Source organism: Maylandia zebra, linkage group LG14, assembly GCF_041146795.1.
Source record: "Maylandia zebra isolate NMK-2024a linkage group LG14, Mzebra_GT3a, whole genome shotgun sequence".
NCBI lineage: Eukaryota > Metazoa > Chordata > Actinopteri > Cichliformes > Cichlidae > Maylandia > Maylandia zebra.
The window spans coordinates 39,367,269-39,388,049 of NC_135180.1; the positions used below are offsets into that span (position 1 = coordinate 39,367,269).

A 20,781-nucleotide genomic window follows, 5' to 3' on the forward strand; every position below is an offset into this window, starting at 1 on the left:
ACGATGGATCACATTCGCGGCTTCGCGTGTGTCCAGTTCCCGGTGTGAAGGATAAACTGAGCTGAGAGCAGCAGATCAGAACCAGCGAACGCCGTGACGTTATGATGTGTTCGTTTTCAGCGTGTTTACATTTTAAACAAGTGTTTCGGTTTTATGAGCATCGTTGACTTTTGTAAATGATCAGAATAAAGACTTAAAATAGTATACAGAATACTCCTAAAAATACACTTAGTATATGTCTCAGTGTGTGTGTGTGTGTGTCTATATAAATGGAGAGTCCTCTTCACACGCTGAGGTTGATTGTGGAGTTCCACAGGGTTCAGTGCTGGGACCAGTTCTGTTTACATTATACACCCTTAGAGCAGGGTCTCAAACTCGCGGCCTGCGGGCCACTAGCGGCCGTATATTGATGTGAAGAAATACGCTGCAGTCTGGTCCTTGATGTTTGGGAGGGTTGTTTGTTGAGTGCAGTTAAAATAAGTTCTTAAAAAATGATTCAGCGTGAAGACAACATGAGCAGAGAGCACGTGTGCTCTGTGAGCAGATGTGAGCAGATGTGCACAGATGTGCAGGTCAGCTGCTTCTGTGTTTGTAACAAGTACATTTTTTAGAGTTTTTACTTTGTTCGGTTTGATCTGAGTAACGTCATCACGGATGCCGGTGACCGTGCCGTGATGTGCGCGCGGTAAGGTTAAACCTTCAGGGTCGTGGAGGCTGAAGCTCTGCGGTCACAGGAGTCACTGCCGCCGTGGATTCTGGGAGTTGGAGGAAGAAATGAAAGTGTAATATTAAGGGAGGAGGAGGGCTAACAGCGGCGGATTTTCGCCCCACAGGGGGTGAATGAGGCCACGCGTGGGGAATTCACAAAAAACTCAGTGCGGAACTTACCGCAGCCACAGAGCGACGAGGAGCTGGAGGAGGTGACGTAGGGCCGTGTGAGTGACGTCAGTCCCTGTGTGTCTCGGGGTGTGTTTGTTTGTGAGAGGAAGAGGCCGGTTGGATGTTGGGCGGGGTCTGAGGAGAGAGAGGGAGAGAGAGAGAGAAGCGGAGAAAACCGAAAAACCTCCCGATCCTCCTCCTGCTGCTCCTGCTGCACACAGACAAAAGGACACCGGGACGACACACACGCACAGACTCGCACCCACACACACAGACGGCCAGAGCGCGGCACAGACGGACGGACACCCGGGAGGATGGGCCGGCGGAGCGGTCGTCGGTAGCGCTCTGATTTCGGGGACGGAGCTCCAGGATGAGCGTAGCGCTGCAGGACCTCCGGAACACCGTGAGTACGCACACACACACAGCGCGCCCGGACGCGTGACACTCGCAGCCCACGCGTGTTCTCTGTGATGCTGATCACCTGTCAGTCACTGTCGTCGGTGTGTGTGCACGCGTGCGTGTGCGTGCGTGCGCGTGAGCAGGAACACTGGCAGGCCTGAAATCAGGGCTGACCTGACAGTGACGTCACGGATCAAACAGCCTGATCAGAAATGAGTGTGACGCAACAGGTTTGTAAACACACACACACACACACACACACACACACACACACACACACTGATCCCAATGGTGTAGGTTTGTTTATAACCACAGAAGAAGAACAGACAAAAACACTCTTCTTCTTCTCCTCACCTCGCGGAGCTGAGGTGGACAGTTAGCTTGTGGCTGCAGGTAGATCTGCTTCTGCACACTTTGATAGTAAAGATGGAGCTGCATGACACCACCCACTGGTCTCTGGTGTTTTGGCCATGGCTGTGTTGGTTTTCATGGTGCCAGAAGTGACCATATTTGGATAAGACCGTATTGGAGCATCTCACACACACACACACACACACACACACACACAGACACACACACACATCGATACCTGTAACTCAGTAGCACACAGTATTCCAGGGACTCCTGTTACCCAGGGTGAAGCCCAGCAGCTACCTGTATCACCAAGCAGCTGTCAAAGAGGCCACGCCCTTCTTAACGTAGAGTTTAAACATTAACTTCACCCTGTACAGGTGTTACGAAGCAGGACATTAACTGTACAGACCAAAATCAGTTTTCTCTGAAATAAAGTGAAGCGAGTGTACAGCAGGCCGCCTGCTCCCAGAGGACACCGCTCTGTTATCTGTGCTGCTGGGTTTGCGTGGGTGACTGGGGTCTGCTGGCAGGATGCAAAGATAAGTCAGTGTCATCAGGGTGTGGGTGGAAGTGGGAGCAGCTGCACATAAATAAAACAACTAAGAGTCAGAGGTCCTCATCGGGTGCCTTGTGGTACTCCAGATCTGATACTCACCTTTGCAGTGATGTGATTTGTCAGGAACGCAGACACACGTGTGCGAATGTGAGGATATCTGAGGTGTGAGTCTGTTTGAGGTGTTGTGCTTTAACTGTGTGTAAAACCAGCAGCTGCTGTCTGACAGTGATTTAGCTTCTTATTAGCTATTTAACAATGTGTCTGCATAGTGGGAGTGTGACCCACGGCGGGCTCGCAGGACTCGCACAACAGGAAGTTTTGGGCTGGACCTTAAATACCCAGCAGTGCTGTGATGACAGCTGAGCCCTGCACAGGTACGAGCAGCAGCCATTCTGATGCTGACTGCTTCAGACAGTAACCGATACACTGGTCGAGGAGTCACACGCTGAGAGACTTGAGCCGAGAGAGCCGAACACCAAACAAGCCGAGCCCCCTGAAAGTGACTCCCTGCAGTGTGACGCAAACAGGAACACTTTGTTTTGCAGCTCCGCGAGTTTGCACTCTGCAGTTTGTCTCACAGAGAATGAACACGTGAGCTGTGTCTGCAGTCATGAATGCAACGTATCAATAGTTTCCTGGAATTAAAAGATTATTATTCAGCTTAATTGAGTTTAAATGGGCGAGTTCCTGGAAGGAAAATCTCTCCCGGAAGTGTTTATCAAAGTTTAGAGGAAGTTGTGGAAAGTCTGGAAAACAAAGCATCGCTTGTTGGCCGTCCGGTTTGGCGACTGCAAGGATCTCAGACTGAAATAGGCTGATGCACAGACTGGCTGAGGGGCGAGCTCAGGGGAAGAAAGCCCTCAGTGGTTTTTATTGAGGTCACTTTTCCACTGCAGATTCACTTGGAGTGGAAAAGTTCATGAAGAGATGATAGCAACTAAATACAGGTCTGTGCAGGTTTGGTTTGCTCCGCCCTCCTTCTGTGGGTACTATTTGGTCTGTGGGACCTTTTGTCCCCGTTCACTCTGTTATCCCCACAAATCGGTGTGTGGAGAAGCAAAGGCTGAAGCGCCATCTAATAAAACAAGATCCACGTGTGTCATTCTCACAGTGCAGCTGCACAAACACACACCAGCACCATTAAACCTTCATTCCACTCGGAGAGTTTTTATCCACTTTCTTTGGTTGTTTGGTGTGTGTGTGTGTGTGCGTGCGTGCGTGCGTGCGTGCGTGCGTGTGTGTGTGTGTGTGTGTGTGTGTGTGTGTGTGTGTGTGTGTGTGTGTGTGTGGGCTGGGCAGGGTTTACTGTTTCCTGTCTGCAGCTCTGTGACTTCCTGTCTTAAGACACCCACAGTTTCCATCTGAGCAACAAAACAAATGAAGACGTGTGCGAGTGTGACCTCTGACCTTCATCGCTTACGTCATCATCATCATCTTTTTTTTCCTCGGCCTCTTGTGTGTTGGTAGAGCCGCCGCCTGCTCCTGTTCCTCAGCTGTGAAACCCTGAAAATCAGATTTCCATCATCATCATTTCCAGCTGGCAGCAGAATATTTCCCGTCCATTTCTTCTAATAACCGGTCTCTATCGTCCTCCCCACCCTCGTCTTCATCAGCCTAATGACTGGAGCTGAGACTTCTTCTCCATTAACTGATGGATCCTGAGCGCTCCGTCACAGTTTCTTAAATCTGAGTTTTGCAGAGCAGGTGGAGTTTACTGGGAAGAGATATAGGCTTGGAATTGGGTGGAGGTTTGACGGAGGGTGGAGGAGGGTCAGGGGTCAATGAGGAGTCACTGTGAGTGATGATGTGCCCTCTGGGATGGGAGGTGGTTGCCGTAGTGATGACCTGCAGGTGGTAAAGGTCACGAGGCAGCTTTAGTGTTCAGTTTATAAAGTCACACCAGTTTGATGCGAACGAGTGTGTGTGCGTGTGTGTGTGTGCATGTGTGTCTGTGTGTGTGTCTGTGTGTGTGCATGTGTGTGTGTGTGCGTGTGTGTCTGTGTGTGTGTGTGTGTGTGTGTGTGTGTGTGTGTGCATGTGTGTGTGTGTGTGTGTGCGGTGTCTGTGTGTCTGTGTGTGTGCATGTGTGTCTGTGTGTGTGTGTGTGTGTGTGTGTGTGTGTGTGTGCATGTGTGTGTGTGTGCGTGTGTGTCTGTGTGTGTGTGTGCGTGTGTGTGCGTGTGTGTGTGTGTGTGTGTGTGCATGTGTGTCTGTGTGTGTGTGTGTGTGCGTGTGTCTGTGTGTGCATGTGTGTCTGTGTGTGTGTGTGTGTCTGTGTGTGTGCATGTGTGTCTGTGTGTGTGTGTCTGTGTCTGTGTGTCTGTGTGTGTGCATTTGTGTCTGTGTGTGTGCATGTGTGTCTGTGTGTGCATGTGTGTGTGTGTGTGTGCGTGTGTGTGCGTGTGTGTGTGCATGTGTGTGTGTGTGCGTGTGTGTCTGTGTGTGTGTGTGGGTGTGTGTGTGTGTGCGTGTGTGTGTGTGTGTGTGTGTGTGTATGCAGAGAGCAGATTGGTGTTTCTGACCTGTCGGTGGAACTTTTGAAGATGAAAATTTGTTTTTAGAGTTAAAGTGAGACTTGGTTTAGCTCAGGGTGAGTTAGTCTCAGGGTGAGTTAGTTTGGCCCAGGGTGAGCTAGGCTCAGGGTGAGTTAGTCTCAGGGTGAGTTAGGCTCAGGGTGAGTTAGTCTCAGGGTGAGTTAGTTTGGCCCAGGGTGAGCTAGGCTCAGGGTGAGTTAGTCTCAGGGTGAGTTAGGCTCAGGGTGAGTTAGTTTGGCCCAGGGTGAGTTAGGCTGAGGGTGAGTTAGGCTGAGGGTGAGTTAGTTTCAGGGTGAGTTAGGCTCAGGGTGAGTTAGTTTCAGGGTGAGTTAGTTTGGCCAGGGTGAGTTAGGCTCAGGGTGAGTTAGTTTCAGGGTGAGTTAGGCTCAGGGTGAGTTAGTCTCAGGGTGAGTTAGTTTGGCCCAGGGTGAGTTAGGCTGAGTTAGGCTGAGGGTAAGTTAGTCTCAGGGTGAGTTAGTTTGGCCCAAGGTGAGTTAGGCTCAGGGTGAGTTAGTTTGGCCCAGGGTGAGTTAGGTTGAGGGTGAGTTAGTCTCAGGGTGAGTTAGGCTCAGGGTGAGTTAGGCTCAGGGTGAGTTAGGCCCAGGGTGAGTTAGGTTCAGGGTGAGTTAGTCTCAGGGTGAGTTAGTTTGGCCCAGGGTGAGTTAGGCTCAGGGTGAGTTAGGTTGAGGGTGAGTTAGGGACAGGGTGAGTTAGGCTGAGGGTGAGTTAGTTTGGCCCGGGGTGAGTTAGGCTGAGGGTGAGTTAGGCTCAGGGTGAGTTAGGCTCAGGGTGAGTTAGGTTGAGGGTGAGTTAGGCTCAGGGTGAGTTAGTCTCAGGGTGAGTTAGTTTGGCTCAGGGTGAGCTAGGCTCAGGGTGAGTTAGTCTCAGGGTGAGTTAGGCTCAAGGTGAGTTAGTCTCAGGGTGAGTTAGTTTGGCCCAGGGTGAGCTAGGCTCAGGGTGAGTTAGTCTCAGGGTGAGTTAGGCTCAGGGTGAGTTAGGCTCAGGGTGAGTTAGTTTGGCCCAGGGTGAGTTAGGCTGAGGGTGAGTTAGGCTCAGGGTGAGTTAGTTTCAGGGTGAGTTAGGCTCAGGGTGAGTTAGTTTCAGGGTGAGTTAGTTTGGCCCAGGGTGAGTTAGGCTCAGGGTGAGTTAGTTTCAGGGTGAGTTAGGCTGAGGGTGAGTTAGTCTCAAGGTGAGTTAGTTTGGCCCAGGGTGAGTTAGGCTGAGTTAGGCTGAGGGTGAGTTAGTCTCAGGGTGAGTTAGTTTGGCCCAGGGTGAGTTAGGCTCAGGGTGAGTTAGTTTGGCCCAGGGTGAGTTAGGCTCAGGGTGAGTTAGTTTCAGGGTCAGTTAGGCTGAGTTAGGCTGAGGGTGAGTTAGTCTCAGGGTGAGTTAGTTTGGCCCAGGGTGAGTTAGGCTCAGGGTGAGTTAGTTTGGCCCAGGGTGAGTTAGGCTGAGGGTGAGTTAGTTTCAGGGTGAGTTAGTCTCAGGGTGAGTTAGGTTCAGGGTGAGTTAGTCTCAGGGTGAGTTAGTTTGGCCCAGGGTGAGTTAGGCTGAGGGTGAGTTAGGCTCAGGGTGAGTTAGTTTGGCCCAGGGTGAGTTAGGCTGAGGGTGAGTTAGGCTCAGCGTGAGTTAGTCTCAGGGTGAGTTAGTTTGGCCCAGGGTGAGTTAGGCTCAGGGTTTGTTAGGTTGAGGGTGAGTTAGGGACAGGGTGAGTTAGGCTGAAGGTGAGTTAGTTTGGCCCGGGGTGAGTTAGGTTCAGGGTGAGTTAGGCTCAAGGTGAGTTAGTTTGGCCCAGAGTGAGTTAGGCTGAGGGTGAGTTAGGCTCAGGGTGAGTTAGTCTCAGGGTGAGTTAGTTTGGCCCAGGGTGAGTTAGTCTCAGGGTGAGTTAGTCTCAGGGTGAGTTAGGTTGAGGGTGAGTTAGGGACAGGGTGAGTTAGGCTGAGGGTGAGTTAGTTTGGCCCGGGGTGAGTTAGGCTCAGGGTGAGTTAGGCTCAGGGTGAGTTAGTTTGGCCCAGGGTGAGTTAGGCTGAGGGTGAGTTAGTCTCAGGGTGAGTTAGGTTGAGGGTGAGTTAGGCTCAGGGTGAGTTAGGCTGAGGGTGAGTTAGTTTGGCCCGGGGTGAGTTAGGCTGAGGGTGAGTTAGGCTCAGGGTGAGTTAGGCTCAGGGTGAGTTAGTTTGGCCCGGGGTGAGTTAGGCTGAGGGTGAGTTAGGTTGAGGGTGAGTTAGGCTCAGGGTGAGTTAGTCTCAGGGTGAGTTAGGCTGAGGGTGAGTTAGGCTGAGGGTGAGTTAGGCTCAGGGTGAGTTAGTCCCAGGGTGAGTTAGGCTCAGGGTGAGTTAGACTGAGGGTGAGTTAGGCTCAGGGTGAGTTTGGCCCAGGGTGAGTTAGGCTCAGGGTGAGTTAGACTGAGGGTGAGTTAGGCTCAGGGTGAGTTAGTTTGGCCCGGGGTGAGTTAGGCTGAGGGTGAGTTAGGTTGAGGGTGAGTTAGGTTGAGGGTGAGTTAGGCTCAGGGTGAGTTAGACTGAGGGTGAGTTAGGCTCAGGGTGAGTTAGTTTGGCCCGGGGTGAGTTAGGCTGAGGGTGAGTTAGGTTGAGGGTGAGTTAGGTTGAGGGTGAGTTAGGCTCAGGGTGAGTTAGACTGAGGGTGAGTTAGGCTCATGGTGAGTTAGTTTGGCCCAGGGTGAGTTAGTCTCAGGGTGAGTTAGTTTGGCCCAGGGTGAGTTAGGCTCAGGGTTGAGTTAGGCTGAGGGTGAGTTTGGCCCAGGGTGAGTTAGGCTGAGGGTGAGTTAGACTGAGGGTTAGTTAGGCTCAGGGTGAGTTTGGCCCAGGGTGAGTTAGGCTCATGGTGAGTTAGACTGAGGGTGAGTTAGGCTCATGGTGAGTTAGACTGAGGGTGAGTTAGGCTCAGGGTATTACAGCTGAGTATTAGTGCTGTATGTGTGTAACACACATTCTTCACAGACGTGTCTGTGAGCCATCATCGGGTCAGGAAGTTCATGTCTTTCCTGCAGAGACACCGAGGACAGCATATCCCCCGCGGTGCTGCTATTTTAGGTCTGAGAGCACCAACGTGACCCGGAGTAATGAACTCGGGATCACCCTGGGCCGTCAGTGAGGCAGCCATGCACACTCACAGACACACCTGCAGCCCAGGTGAGCTGACATGCACGTGTCTGGGCTGTGCTTTGTGATGTGTGTGTAAGTGGGATTATAAGGCTAATTCAGAACAAAATCTCAGTCAGCGACTGTTCGGTGACCCTTAAATCAAAGATGGGGTATTTCTCGTTTATTTCGCTCGGGAATTCAGATTACTGTCTGGAAACTTTACCGGGATGGTCGACGATGGCGAGACTTGTTCCTCGGAGGGCGTCACCTTTAAAACCAAAGGGAAACATAAATACAGACAAGTTCATCCATCTGTTGGGAAATCAGGCAAAACGACACTTGCTCAGGTCTTCGTAGTTGTTCCCTGAAGGAAAGCTTGCAGCAGAACTGGAGGTCACGATGAGCGGCTGCTACCTGATGTAAGGGGAATGTTTTCACTCCTTTTCCTGGGATGTTGGTGCAGCGGTCTTCAGGCCTGATTTGTTCTGTTCTCTATTTGTTTTCTTGCCCTTCATCGTAGACGCTGTGACCCAAACTAAGAAGAAGATTGCAGCGTGAAGGTTTCCGTGATTTTCCTGCTCAGCGTCCCGAGCAGCGAGCTGATCCGGGACTACAGGGAGTGCTGACGTCCCCTGCGGTTTTAATCCCGTCTGAGCGAAGCTGCAGTTTTTAAAATGCTGTTTTCTTCTGACTCGGCAGACCTGCTGAAAGTCCCGCTTTAAAGCAGCCGGTGTTATTTCCACGGGAGGGGGTGTTGGCGCCCGCTCCCCTTCAGGAACAGTTTTTTTTCGCCGAGCTCTTCCTGAGCGCCGCTTAAAGGAACGCAAAATCCAATTAGAGAGCCCGTGAAAGGCTCTGCACAGACTCACCGTAATCATGTTTTCTTCACCCATCAGTAATTCAGCGACCGTTGCCGGTTTCTGTGGTTACACTGCGAACACGATTCACGGCACAAACAAAGGCCTGAGTCAGCGTTAAGCTGATAGCTCTGCTTTTACTCCGAAGACGAGGAGTGAAAGTGGCGGCGAATGGGCGTCCCCACCAGGCCGGGAATTCAAACATCGCTTCTGACACCAGCCAGGTTTTTTTCTTTTTTTTGAAACTTCTGCCAGTGTCTGAACAGATTGGATCAAAGTCCCAGAGTGTGACCTTCACAGGCTCTTTGATGGCCTCTAACAGCTTTGTGAGCTGAGCTTCGATCTGCTGACACTGAGATGTTGCATTGATGTGCTGGTCGACACTGACAAACACTGATGAAGGTTGTCTTAGAACTAGGGCTGCCACAAACGATTATTCTGATAGTCGACTAGTCACCGATTAATTTTGCGATTAGTCGACTAATCAGATCATCATCCATTGGACGTAAAACTACAGCTTATTGCACCAGCAGCATCTGCTCTTATATAACTATCATTAGCTTACAGCTTTAAGTGTTTAAGGTGCTAACTAAAAATAAAGACAAGATGATAGTTTATTAAAGTTTAATGAAGTTTGCAGATTGTTTCGGTGAAGTTTAATAAACTCCTTGCTATCTAAAATATAACAGGACACCGGAGTAAACTCTGGAGCATCTCACACTTCTGATGATCAGCTGTCTGCTTGACGTTTATTCAGCTGTGTAAAAACTATAACTTTAATCTCAGCCAAACAGATTTACTCAGGAACAAATAAAAGACTGAAAAAAGCCAAACAATAACATTTGTAAGTTCTCTAAGTGACTTATGTATCATGTTTAACCTGAGTAGCGAAAGACGCGATTTGCCGGGAGTCCGGTGTTCTCACGGCTCTAGTGAGCCTCGCCCCCGGCTAACTATCGAGCTAGTGGGTAACAGATGTCTCAGAAAACGTCGGAGCGCTTTTGAAAATATGTGGTGTCCTGATAAACTGAGCAGATATTTGAGGTTTACACAGCTACATTCTCGGCTGAAAATATGTTAAACGTTTATTTTGTGACCCAGAAAGAATAATAAGAGTAATATTAAAACTAACTAGCTGCCGCCATTGTTGGAAACTGCGCTGGGCTGCGCTATGAATTCTGGGACACAGCTTCTTCTTCTTCTTCTTCGGGGTTTAACGGCAGCTGGCATCCTTGTACATGCAGTGCTGCCATCTTCTGTTTCAGTCCGTTATTACACTCTTAAATCCTGCTACTTATTCCTGCGTCTTTTGGGATCTTACAAAGCTTCAAACGACGCGTCGACTATTAAATCAGTCGTCGACGATTTTGATGGTCGACGTAATCGTGACTAGTCGACTAATCGTGGCAGCCCTACTTAGAACCAACAAAGACTCCAACCATTCCTACACTCGCGCTTTTCCCAGGATTGATGAGAAGCATCGGCGCTGTAACAGCAGAATGTAGGCAGTGTAGCATCAGCCATGCTCTCCTGTGAGGTTTGGAAAGCAACAGCTGCTTAATTTTGCCAAGTTGACCGTTGCACTGCGTCATCAAGATGACGGATGAATGTGCTGCAACACTTAGATGGGTAAAAAGCGTCAAGCTGTCGGGGAGGGCTTTAGCAAAAGGACCGTAATTAAGTTTGTCTTTATTGAAACACTAAAAATTCATTGGTCAGGTTCAGAATAAAGATTAAATACACGTGTGTCACAGTCTGGCAGAGGTAGACTGTATTTGTTGTGTGTTGTAATCTGTTGTTTGTTGATCGTGACAACGTCACTAACGCTGACAGAGATGGCCCCGCCCCAGGAATCGAGGGAAACTGAGACGCATCAGCAGCTGAAGCTAAACATCCTTATTGCAGACTTGGATGCAAAAAAAATCTGATTGGCTGTTTTGGTCTCCAATCAGCTCGAAATGATGAAATGCAATATCCCAGAATGCATTTCGTCCAAAACTCTAACGAGGCAGTGGCGGAGGCTGAAGAAAGCATACGTATGCTTTCTTCAGCCTCCGCCACCTCCTCCCCCACCAAGAACTTCGTCTTCAGCCAGCATCGCCTCACTCAAAAGGCGATGGAAAAAGGTGCTTCGACTTTGAATTTTGACTTACGAAAGACCCTCTGGAAGTCAGGGTTCCACTATATTACTCTTTCTGGGTCACAAAATAAACTTTTAAGATGTTTTCATGTGAGAATGTTTCTGTGTAAACTTCAAATATCTGCTCGATTCATCAGGACATCACATATTTGCACAAGTGCTCTAACGTTTTCGGAGATGCCTGTTACCCAGCATCACCGTGTTTTTTTCTGTGGAACACGACAGCAAATACTAAACACACGAGTCTGCACGATCAGTGCGGACTCCTGAGACCACTGATGCTTTTTACAGGGCGGGTCTCGTTTTTCCAAGACTCTGTCTAGTCTTTATAGCGTAACAACATTTTCCACGTGTACTAACACCTTGTAGAGGATATACAAATTCTATTTTCCAAAAGTAAAAGGACTTTCTACTAGTGTCTTAAGCTGGTAGAGGAGGAGGGATAATCTGGCTCCTCTGTTCCCCCCCTCGGGGAGGACTGATGCATTATGGTTATTCTGTTTGCATCGAGCATGATGCGTATCATCGGGTGGAAAACCAGTCCAGCTGGTTCTTTGTGCACTGATTCCGAGTTCATGGAAAACAAAACAGTATGAAAGACTCAAAGAGTTGCAGCTTCACCTGGAAGGAGACGCTTTGGAGCGCCGGAGTGATGCTAGCTTCCCTGAATTATTCCAGGCAAAGCTGTGGGATTTTGAGAAATGTTCAGATCATGAAGTCCAAACACAACCTCTGAGCCGGCGAGTCTGGATGCTCTGTCTTCTACATTAATGAGAAGAACTTTGACTTCTGTCTGTGAAGGTTCTCAGTCATCCAGGTCATCGTGGTCAAAGGAGCTTGCAAAGAAAAGCGCCTGGACTTCTTCTCGGATGAGAGGTGAAACGTCTTCAAGCAACTTAAAGAAGTCCAGACGCTTTTCTCTGCAAACTTCTGTGAAATCAAAGCGAGTGCTGGATCATCTCTGTAGGTTCCCAGTCATCCCAGTCATGGTCTGAAGTCTGACGTACTTAAAAAAAGAAACACCTGACTTCCTTTAAGTCTGACGTTTCAAAGTGAAGACGTCTCCTGCATGAGGTGAAATCCAGCTACACTTGAGAAGCCCAGAGTCTGTGATGGAGGACGGTGCAGAGCGTGAGCAGAGAGGGCAACGTGTCTGCACCAGAGATCAGATGCTTTTCACAGACTTTTTACAGCAGTTCAGACGATTCACATGAATCCAGATCCTTTCAAGAGTGTCCAAATACTTTTGGGCTCGCTGGTGTCCTCGGGCGTCTGCTTGGTTCTGAGTGATGAGCAGCGATGTACTGGCTACTGTCGCTCTTGGATGTGGAGTTTTTCAGGCCTGTCAGCAGCACCGAGATGAAGCTCGTGTTCAGGTGTTTGTACCTCAGGTCATGTGTTTGAGTACGGAGGCTGTGAGGGGACAAAAGAGCAGACTTCACATCCAGAACAGACAGACAGGCGTTATATAAGCTGCAGTGAACTCCATCCGAGCTGAATGGAGATGATTCACTGGCATTATTTAATTACACACACACACACACACACACACACACACACACACACACACACACACACACACAATGACATCAACCTCTACAGAGAGATATAACACACACTCCTGTCTCCTGTCTCCTAGCAACCCACTCCCCCCTCTCTCCCCCTCTGTGTGCGTCATCAATTAAAGAGAACAGAGCCGGATGAGAGACACTGACAGAGAGTGAGACAGGGAGAGAGAGAGAGACAGCCCCCGAGTGGGTCCCGAGGAAGGAAACAGTTGGAAACCTTTGGTTTCCTGTAGGACAGCAGGACCGTGAGACCGCGGAGCCTCCGAGGACAGACCGGAAGACGCTCCCACCCTCCGCTGACACTGAGACAGACCCGCTGCCGCGCCTCCTTTGTGACCCGCGGTGGGAGAAATCCATCCTCAGAAGCTGCTGGAGCTCGCCGCTCGCGTGGGGTCGGCTGTTTGAGGTCGACTCGGATAAGTGTCGGTGTGACGCACGTTTCCATGGTTACACTCACTCGGGCTCATGTGCGGGCCCACGCTTGTCTGAAGCCATCACACTCGCCAACATCTAGCTTTTAGGAAAGTCCCTCTTTGTGTTGTTTCTGATTGAACCGTCAAAGGTCAAAGGTCGTATCAGGGGGGGCTGGGGGGGCTGTTCCTTCAGGATACTTACAAAAGTTGCCTTTGATGTAAGCGTAGGCCACGTAAAAGCGTCTGTGTGAAACCACGAGACGTGTGCGACTGCAGGCCTGCACATTCAGGTGCTCTTTAGGCCTCGCACTGAGCGGTTCTGCTGTCGGAGCTTTTGGCGAGCGGGCGGTGGATCCGTCCGAGACACTGAGGAACGCTGCAAGCTCGCACTGCAGTCACAGCGAAGCCCCGCTCGTTAATCTTCCCCTGCTTTCTGCTCCTTGACTCAAACGGGACATCGTTTCAAAATGAACTTCGTGTTTTATTTATTAAGACATGAAACCAGCGGCTGAGTCTATAAAGTCATCAGCAAAGAGTTCACTGAGCTCAGAGATCAGCTGGTGCAGAGCCTCGTTTGGCGTAGACGTCAGTACAGTCAGACTATGAAGGAGTCGCCCTCTACGAGCGCTCCAGTCGGTTGATGCTGAAACAGGACGGCGGCTCTGAGGTGTGTCGGCCCTCGGGGCCCCCACCAACCTGCTCAACATATGCTTCATTGCCCTGAAACATTCCTGTGATTCACAACAGTAAAGACACCCTGTAAAAACATCATATTTCACTGGAGGGTGACGAAAACCAAAGCGCTCAATGAAGTCAAACTACTCAAAAAGGAAAGAGTGCAGTGAAACCTTCAAACTTCAGCCCCCCCAGGGGCGGCTGCGCCCCCGCAGGCCTGAAGGGAAACATTTACTCAGCACAAACAACACGAAGCTCCACTTTGTGGGATTTCTTACAAAGTGCAGGGGGGTGAGGGTGGAGGAGGGGCGAGGGGGGTGAGGGTGGAGGAGGGGCGAGGGGGGCGTCTGCATAGTTTTGGTCAGAGTTCAGATCAGCTGTAAACTGTGGTTCAGACCATCATCATCATCATCCTCACGCCTTCAGCACAGCTTCACTGCTAACACGCTAACAGTTAGCACCGCACACGGTGGTTTCCATGGCGCCCATAAGCAGTATGTGAGCTGGTGTTGTGGTGAAAACGGAGCGCAGCTGTTTGAGTTTATGTCTCTGCCCTGGTCCGGGATCAGCGCTCGCTTCTCCCTGCAGGGTGGAGCGCCGTGCTGTTTGTGCTTCTGCCACACAATGAGCGAGGGGGTGGAGGTGCAGTCGGCGTGGGGGAGGAGGGAGAAGGGGGCCGAGGGTAAACAGAGGAAGTGCAGATTTATTTGATCACAGTTAACTGTCTCCTCATGCTGAGCCCCGCTCTGCTCTCAGTTTACTGCACGAGCTGCACGTTTCTCATATTTATTCATCTGTCGCTGCACAAACACAGAGTCCTTCGCAGGGACAGTCCACGCTCATCGCCAACGCCAGTCTGTGATGGTCTGAGAGCCGAGGACAGCAGCTGCCCGGCGGTGCTGGCTCTGCTTCGTCCTGTTTCTGGGTTCACGCTCCTCCACCTGGCTCCTTCTCCGTGATGGAGCAGTAGCCTGCACGTGTGGACAACACGTCGAGCTGCTGAGCGTGGATGTTTTAATGAAGGTGGCAGTTATCGGCCATGTCCCTGCGATTCCTCCGGGTTCTCTGATGAGTCTTTGTTTTCATTGAGGACCATTATTCTGAAATTGTTCCATCTCCATTTCAAAATCATCAGCTGTTGTCAGTGCTGCTACGCCTGCGGCCTGTTTTGGCCTCCACACCAACACCTTTGAGACACTTCAACATGAGCTGATATTTATTTGTGCAGCCCGACTCCTGACAGGCTCATGTAAACGCCACCAGATTTCGCCAGCTTCCAGTTTGGATTCGGGAGACAGACACTATCTCTACTTTCAAGATTAGGCTTCAAACTTTCCTTTTTGCTAAAGCATATAGTTAGGGCTGGACCAGGTGACCCTGAACCCTCCCTTAGTTATGCTGCAATAGATGTAGGCTGCCGGGGGATTCCCATGATGCATTGAGTTTTTCCTTTCCAGCCACCTTTCTCACTCACTATGTATTAACAGACCTCTCTGCATTGAATCATATCTGTTATTAACCTCTGTCTCTCTTCCACAGCATGTCTTTATCCTGTCTTCCTTCTCTCACCCCAACCAATCACAGCAGATGGCCCCGCCCCTCCCTGAGCCTGGTTCTGCCGGAGGTTTCTTCCTGTTAAAAGGGAGTTTTTCCTTCCCACTGTTGCCAAAGTGCTGCTCATAGGGGGTCATATGATTGTTGGGTTTTTCTCTGTATCTATGAAGCGCCTTGAGGCGACTTTTGTTGTGATTTGGCGCTATATAAATAAAATTGAATTGAATCAAAGCCCACTGATCAATAACCATGAGTCCCATTCACAGAGAGTTGGGGAAAGGCTGCAATCACAGCATTTGGTGACAGATGTACCCTTAGGCCCCCTCCTCGATTCAGAGATGGTCTTTCCCTCCTTTCACTCAGTGCTGCTGGTTTCAGGGCGAACAGATGAGCAGAATCAGCCTTTTGGGATTCATGTCTGTGAAGGTTCTCGGTCATCCAGGTCATCGTAGTCAAAGGAGATCGAAGCTTCTTCAGTTCAGGACTGAAGAAGCTTCTCGGATGAGAGGCGAAACGTCTTCAAGCAACTTAAAGAAGTCCAGACGCTTTTCTTTAAAAGCTCCTTTGACTTTTGGGATTTCCTTACCTGGATGATTGAGCGTGCATCAGGACATCAGCTGTTTTTGTTCAGATTAAGTCAAATAAATCAGCCTTTTAGTGATCTTAGTGTAGAAACTGAGTTTACCTGTGGGTGTAGCGTGGACACGCGTGTGATTCACTGAGTCCCACCTGTTTTCTGTGTGTGCACCTGTTGGTTCAACAGGTTCCTCTTACATTTGTAATGAAAGCCATCCTTGAAACCCAAAGACAGGCTCCAGCGACAAACGTGTTCGTCACAGTTATCCTCGGTTCACGTCTGTGTGCAGCGTGACTGCAGGTCAGCTGTAACCCCACCCTGTCAGACCCAGCAGTGCTTCCTACGTCGATGCTGCAGCTGAGCCAGGCTGAGAGGCTCTGTTTTAATAAAGGTTGATGATCATTTGGCAGCGTTTCCAGAAGCTCTGCTCTGTGTTTCCGCCCCGCAGATTCAATTTTCTCGGCTGTTTTTCTTATGTATGCGTCAGGGTGCACGTCTCTGACTGCCTGCCTCTCTCTCCACAGATGTCCAGCTATAAGCGAGCAACCCTGGAGGAGGAGGAGGTGTCCGACGTGCCGGCTGAGGCGGCCTCGTCTCCTGACAGAGTGGAGGTCAGTGAACGCGGCAAACACGTCACATCTACAGGAAATTCATTTTATTTGTAAAGCTCAGGTCGCAGCGTCAGGCGCGTCAGCCTTACAGAGAGCAGCTCTGAGCGACAGTGGAAACCACTTTAAGCCTTTTAACTGGTCCCAGGTAAAGTCCCAGACCCAGTGGCATCAACCCCCTGCATGCAGGCCTTTGCGGGGTCAGACTGAAAACCCAACAGGGGCCCCGCAGTGTGAGTCCACCACCAACAAAGAGAGGAGCAGCAGGAGGTCTGGAGCTCCGCCACCAAGGCTGCTGGGGAACATTTTGGCAGCGAGGGGAGGACAGAGCGTTCAGACACAAACTTCTGGCCCCACGTCTGCAACCTCTTAATCCATCAGGCCTGTGCTGCACCGCGCAGGCTTCCAGTTACGTCACAGCGCAACCACGCACTAAACAAGCAGGATGTCTGAAATCACAGAACTGTTCAGGAGAACTGCTGCAAACATGAAAACCCAGCGTCTCAGACGAAAGCTGAGTATCAGTGTGAAGCAGCTCTCAGGCAGCTCTGTGACGTTCTCCAGGAACGGTTCTCCAGGAACGGTTCTCCAGGCTTCCTGAAGGACATTCAAAGCTGTTCTTTGCATGTTTCTGCGTTTGTTCTGTGCTCTGTCAGGATGATCCCACACGGCTTCAGTGGTGCTGAGGTCCACCATCATGTGCTGGGCAGCATTTCCATCACCATGAAGCTGGTCCTCTGCTAACCAGACACAGCCCAGGCTCATCTGCTGAGGTCACACAGGTCAGAGTTCATGTTGCTGTGAAAATGGTCAGGCACGAGGACGGGACTGCGAATGAGTGAAAAACATCTGACGAGTACTTTTTCAGCGAGCCAGAGAAGAACCTACAGGAGAGTCTGACTACTGGCAAGCAAACGATTCAAGACTTCTGCACACGCTGAGCACTTATAAATCAGTTTAAAATGAGGATGTGTTAGAAGGTGGAGACGGTGCGGCCTCATCGTCCGTCACTATCAGGACCTTAATTACTGTGGATGTGAATTTATTTTCGGCTGACATTTCGTCGTCATTACACTGTTTCAGCGCTACTGGCTCTGATAGCTCTCTGATATTGAATGAGAAGAAATCGTGCTGCTCCACAGCCATGCTTCACGGGCCAGTTTGCTGACACTCTTGCCGCCTTTCTTTCTGGCACTGTTAGCAACTTAGGTGTTCTCTTTGACAGCTCCTTTAAGTTTGACAGCAACTATCCTCTGTAGTTAAATCTAGTTTCTACCAACTGCATCAAATCTCCAAGGCCAAGCACTACATACCAGAGAAGGACCTCGAGAAACTTCTGTGACCTCTAGATTAGACGACTGTAATCCCGTTACTTTGGTCTCCGCCCTTCTTATAGATCGCAGCTTGTCCACAACACTGCCGGACGCCTTCTGACTGGAACCACAAGGTTTGCCTCTGTCAGCCCAGTCCTTGCTCACCTGCACTGCCTCCCTGTCAAATACCGAATTGAGTTTGAAATTCTGTGGCTTACCTTTAAAATCATAAACAATACTGCGCCGTGCTACCTCACTGAACTCCCTCCATATACCCCTGGCAGAGCCCTAAGGTCATCAGGACAGTTACTCTCGGTTCAGCCTGGATCCTGGTAAAGACCAGAGGTGCTTTTGCCCGGCAGCCTCGAGCCTCCGGAACAATCTTCCTGCTGTTCGCGCCTCTGACTCCATCTACTCATTTAAATCTCAGTTAGAAACTCACCTGTTTGACTGAGCGTTTTCAGTTCGTTAGTGCACTTCCCCCATGTTTCACCCTCATGTTACTTATCTTCTACTAATGTCCCACTGCATTTACCTTATATTTATGAATACCCTGTAATTTTATCTTCTAAACGAATGTTTTACTTCTTATTTTGTCTGTACCTTTGGTTTTAAATGTGCTATAGAAATAAAGCTGTATTGTATGTAACCAAGAGGTTACACAATAATTAAAAAATAGCAAATAAATCACAGAGTGCATCAAACTATTTGGGGCATGAAACGGGAAACAGACTCTGCGTTTGTGGACATTTGATCTGCAGCCTTGGTTTGTGTCTTGATGCATTCTCAATCATCCAGGTGAGTAATTACACGATGTGAACCAGCCTGAGGTCAGGCTGACCTGCTCCGTGTGCTCGAGCAGCCGCTAGGACACGCTGCAGCTCTCTGATTACTGTGCTGCGCTTCCACAGCAGCACAAAGAAAACACTTTCAGTACTTGAAGCTTCTGAAGTTGAAGGTGCTGAAGTGAACTTCATAGCAGCTCCAGTACGATCCTACAGGTGGCGTCGCTCATCCCTGTGTCCACATACATCCATGTATAATCCCAGTAAATGGTAAACAGACTTTTTCCTGATGCGTGCATTGCATTGTGGGACATTATCCCGACACTGTGACATGCACACCTTGTGGTCAGCGCTCTAACTTCACCACAGCTCATCGAGATTTGAAGACAGTTTTCCTAAATGTGGATTTGAGCTTAAATATGACCATTACCTGGATCATGGATGGATGACACTGTCTTTGTGTCTCAGGTGGGCTTCAGGAAGGGTGGTGTGGACATCCTGGGGAGGAGGACTCAGCTGGAGGTCCTGCTCTCAGTCCTGCTGCTGGCCGCCCTCCTGGCTCTACTGGCCTGCCTGGTGGTCCTGGGACTCGGCTTCAGCTCAGGTGATGGATCCCTCCTTCACTCCTCTACCTCCTTTTTCCTATAGTTCTTGCCTCCTTTCCTTCCCTCTTTCGGTTCTTGCTTCCTTGGTGTTGGCTTCTGTTGCTGCTCCTCCTTAACCTTCACACCTTTGCCTTTCCATCTCTACGTCCTCCTTTCCTTCCCGATGCCCTTCTGTCCACCTCAGCCTTTCCTTTTTTCCTGTCTCCGCCTTTCCTCTCTTTCCTCCTCACCCGCGTTATGGATCGTCCCCATGCCTCCTCCTTTCTTTTGTTTCTTTGTCTCCATCTCTTTGCTTTTCCATTCTCCTTCCTTTCTGTATCTTTATCTTTTCTGCCTCCATAATAACCTTCATGACGTCCTCCCGTCCTCTCATAATTACAACTCTTTTCTTTGACCTTGATTTTTTTTCTCACCCATGATGCTCTGCAGACAGTGGGCGTGGCCTGTGCCTGTCGGAGGCCTGTGTCACTGTGGCCAGTCAGATCGTGGAGGCGATGGACCGCAGCGCCGACCCCTGCCAGGACTTCTACCAGTTTGCCTGCGGAGGCTGGATGAGGAAGAACCCACTGCCTGACGGACGCTCGCGCTGGTCCACCTTCAACAGCATCTGGGAGCAGAACCAGGCGCTGCTCAAACACCTGCTGGGTACGCCGGCGGGCGGAGAGATGCGTGCAGAGATCATTAACTAGCTAATGGTCTCGCTGCTGGCTTCACCCTGTTAACACTGTGAAACTTTACTGTTAAAGACGAGCACACGGCCAGCTTTCTAAACGCGGACTTTTTAGTTTACAAAGTTTGTTTTCGTTCTTTAGAGAACGGGACGTTTAACGGCAGCAGCGAAGCAGAGAGGAAGACTCAGTCCTACTACCTGTCCTGCCTCAACACCCAGAGGATCGAAGAGCTCGGAGCTCAGCCTCTCATAGACCTCATCACCAAGGTACAGCCGGTCACCATGGCAACCGCATCACTCAGGCAAATTTGCTCCAAGTGTTTAAGGTTGGAGACAGAAGTGAGTTTGGAGGGTTTTTGTCCTGCAGAATGAAACGCAGGAGAAACGAGAGACTAACGAGGAAACATTATTGTTTTCATCTCTTTACTGTAAAATGACCCTCAGGATCTTTGTGGTTGGTGGTGAAAATCCTTTTTCATTCATACAATACTGAGGATATTTTGTATGTTATCATAACAAATTACCACAACGGTTTAATTTTGTGTTGTGACCACAGTCAAGCTGCTTAATCAAATGATCCCAAAGTAAAGGACGTGGAGCGAAGTCCACACTCGGGAACGTTGTTGTTCCATTTATTGCACATTCATCGTTGTAGCTCAGAAGCTTCCCAAATCAAAACAAAGCACAGAAATCTGCACGATTCAACACAAAGTAAAAGCAAACGTGTTATTCCATCGAAACTTCATGAACACTATAAACATGATTGTTGGACCAATCAGCGTGTTCTCGCTCTGCTACGACTTCAAACTTCCTGTTTGATCAGTTACAATAAAATTTATTATTATAAAATAATAGAACTGCAGGTATTACAGTAGTTTCACCTGGACCCTTTATCACAGGACTGTAGCAGCATCTTTGTGTTAAACTTTGTAATATTTGTTTAAAATCTTTAGTTGGTTTTATTCCAGTTTTTTTTAAAAATCATTTCTTTTAAGCTTTTATTTTGAAGTAATCCTGTGCTTCCTTCCTGTGGGATGTTTCCTTTTTGGAGTAAAATGAATCCTGGATGGAAACTTTATATGTAGCAAAATCAATAATAAAGTATCATCAGCGTACAGGGTTAGGATTCAGTCTGTAAACACACGGAAGTGATAACGTCAGTGTTACGTTTTATTTATACGCTTTCATTTGTTTTT

The 20,781-nt window shown here is 49.4% G+C and overlaps 1 protein-coding gene across 2 annotated transcripts in view; it reads left to right on the forward strand.

Moving 5' to 3' along the window:
* The first annotated feature begins 993 nt into the window (after positions 1 to 993).
* ece2b (endothelin converting enzyme 2b) overlaps positions 994 to 20,781 on the forward strand; it is a 32,513-nt gene continuing 12,725 nt past the window's right edge. Inside the window, exons 1-5 of one of the 2 annotated variants that reach the window (XM_076873522.1) lie at positions 994 to 1,282; positions 16,129 to 16,215; positions 18,779 to 18,914; positions 19,345 to 19,560; positions 19,728 to 19,852. In XM_076873522.1, the coding sequence (XP_076729637.1) occupies positions 1,250 to 1,282; positions 16,129 to 16,215; positions 18,779 to 18,914; positions 19,345 to 19,560; positions 19,728 to 19,852 (597 nt within the window). In that variant the 5' untranslated portion in view covers positions 994 to 1,249. The remainder of the gene's footprint in view (positions 1,283 to 16,128; positions 16,216 to 18,778; positions 18,915 to 19,344; positions 19,561 to 19,727; positions 19,853 to 20,781) is intronic. The other variant, XM_076873521.1, reaches the window with a different exon arrangement.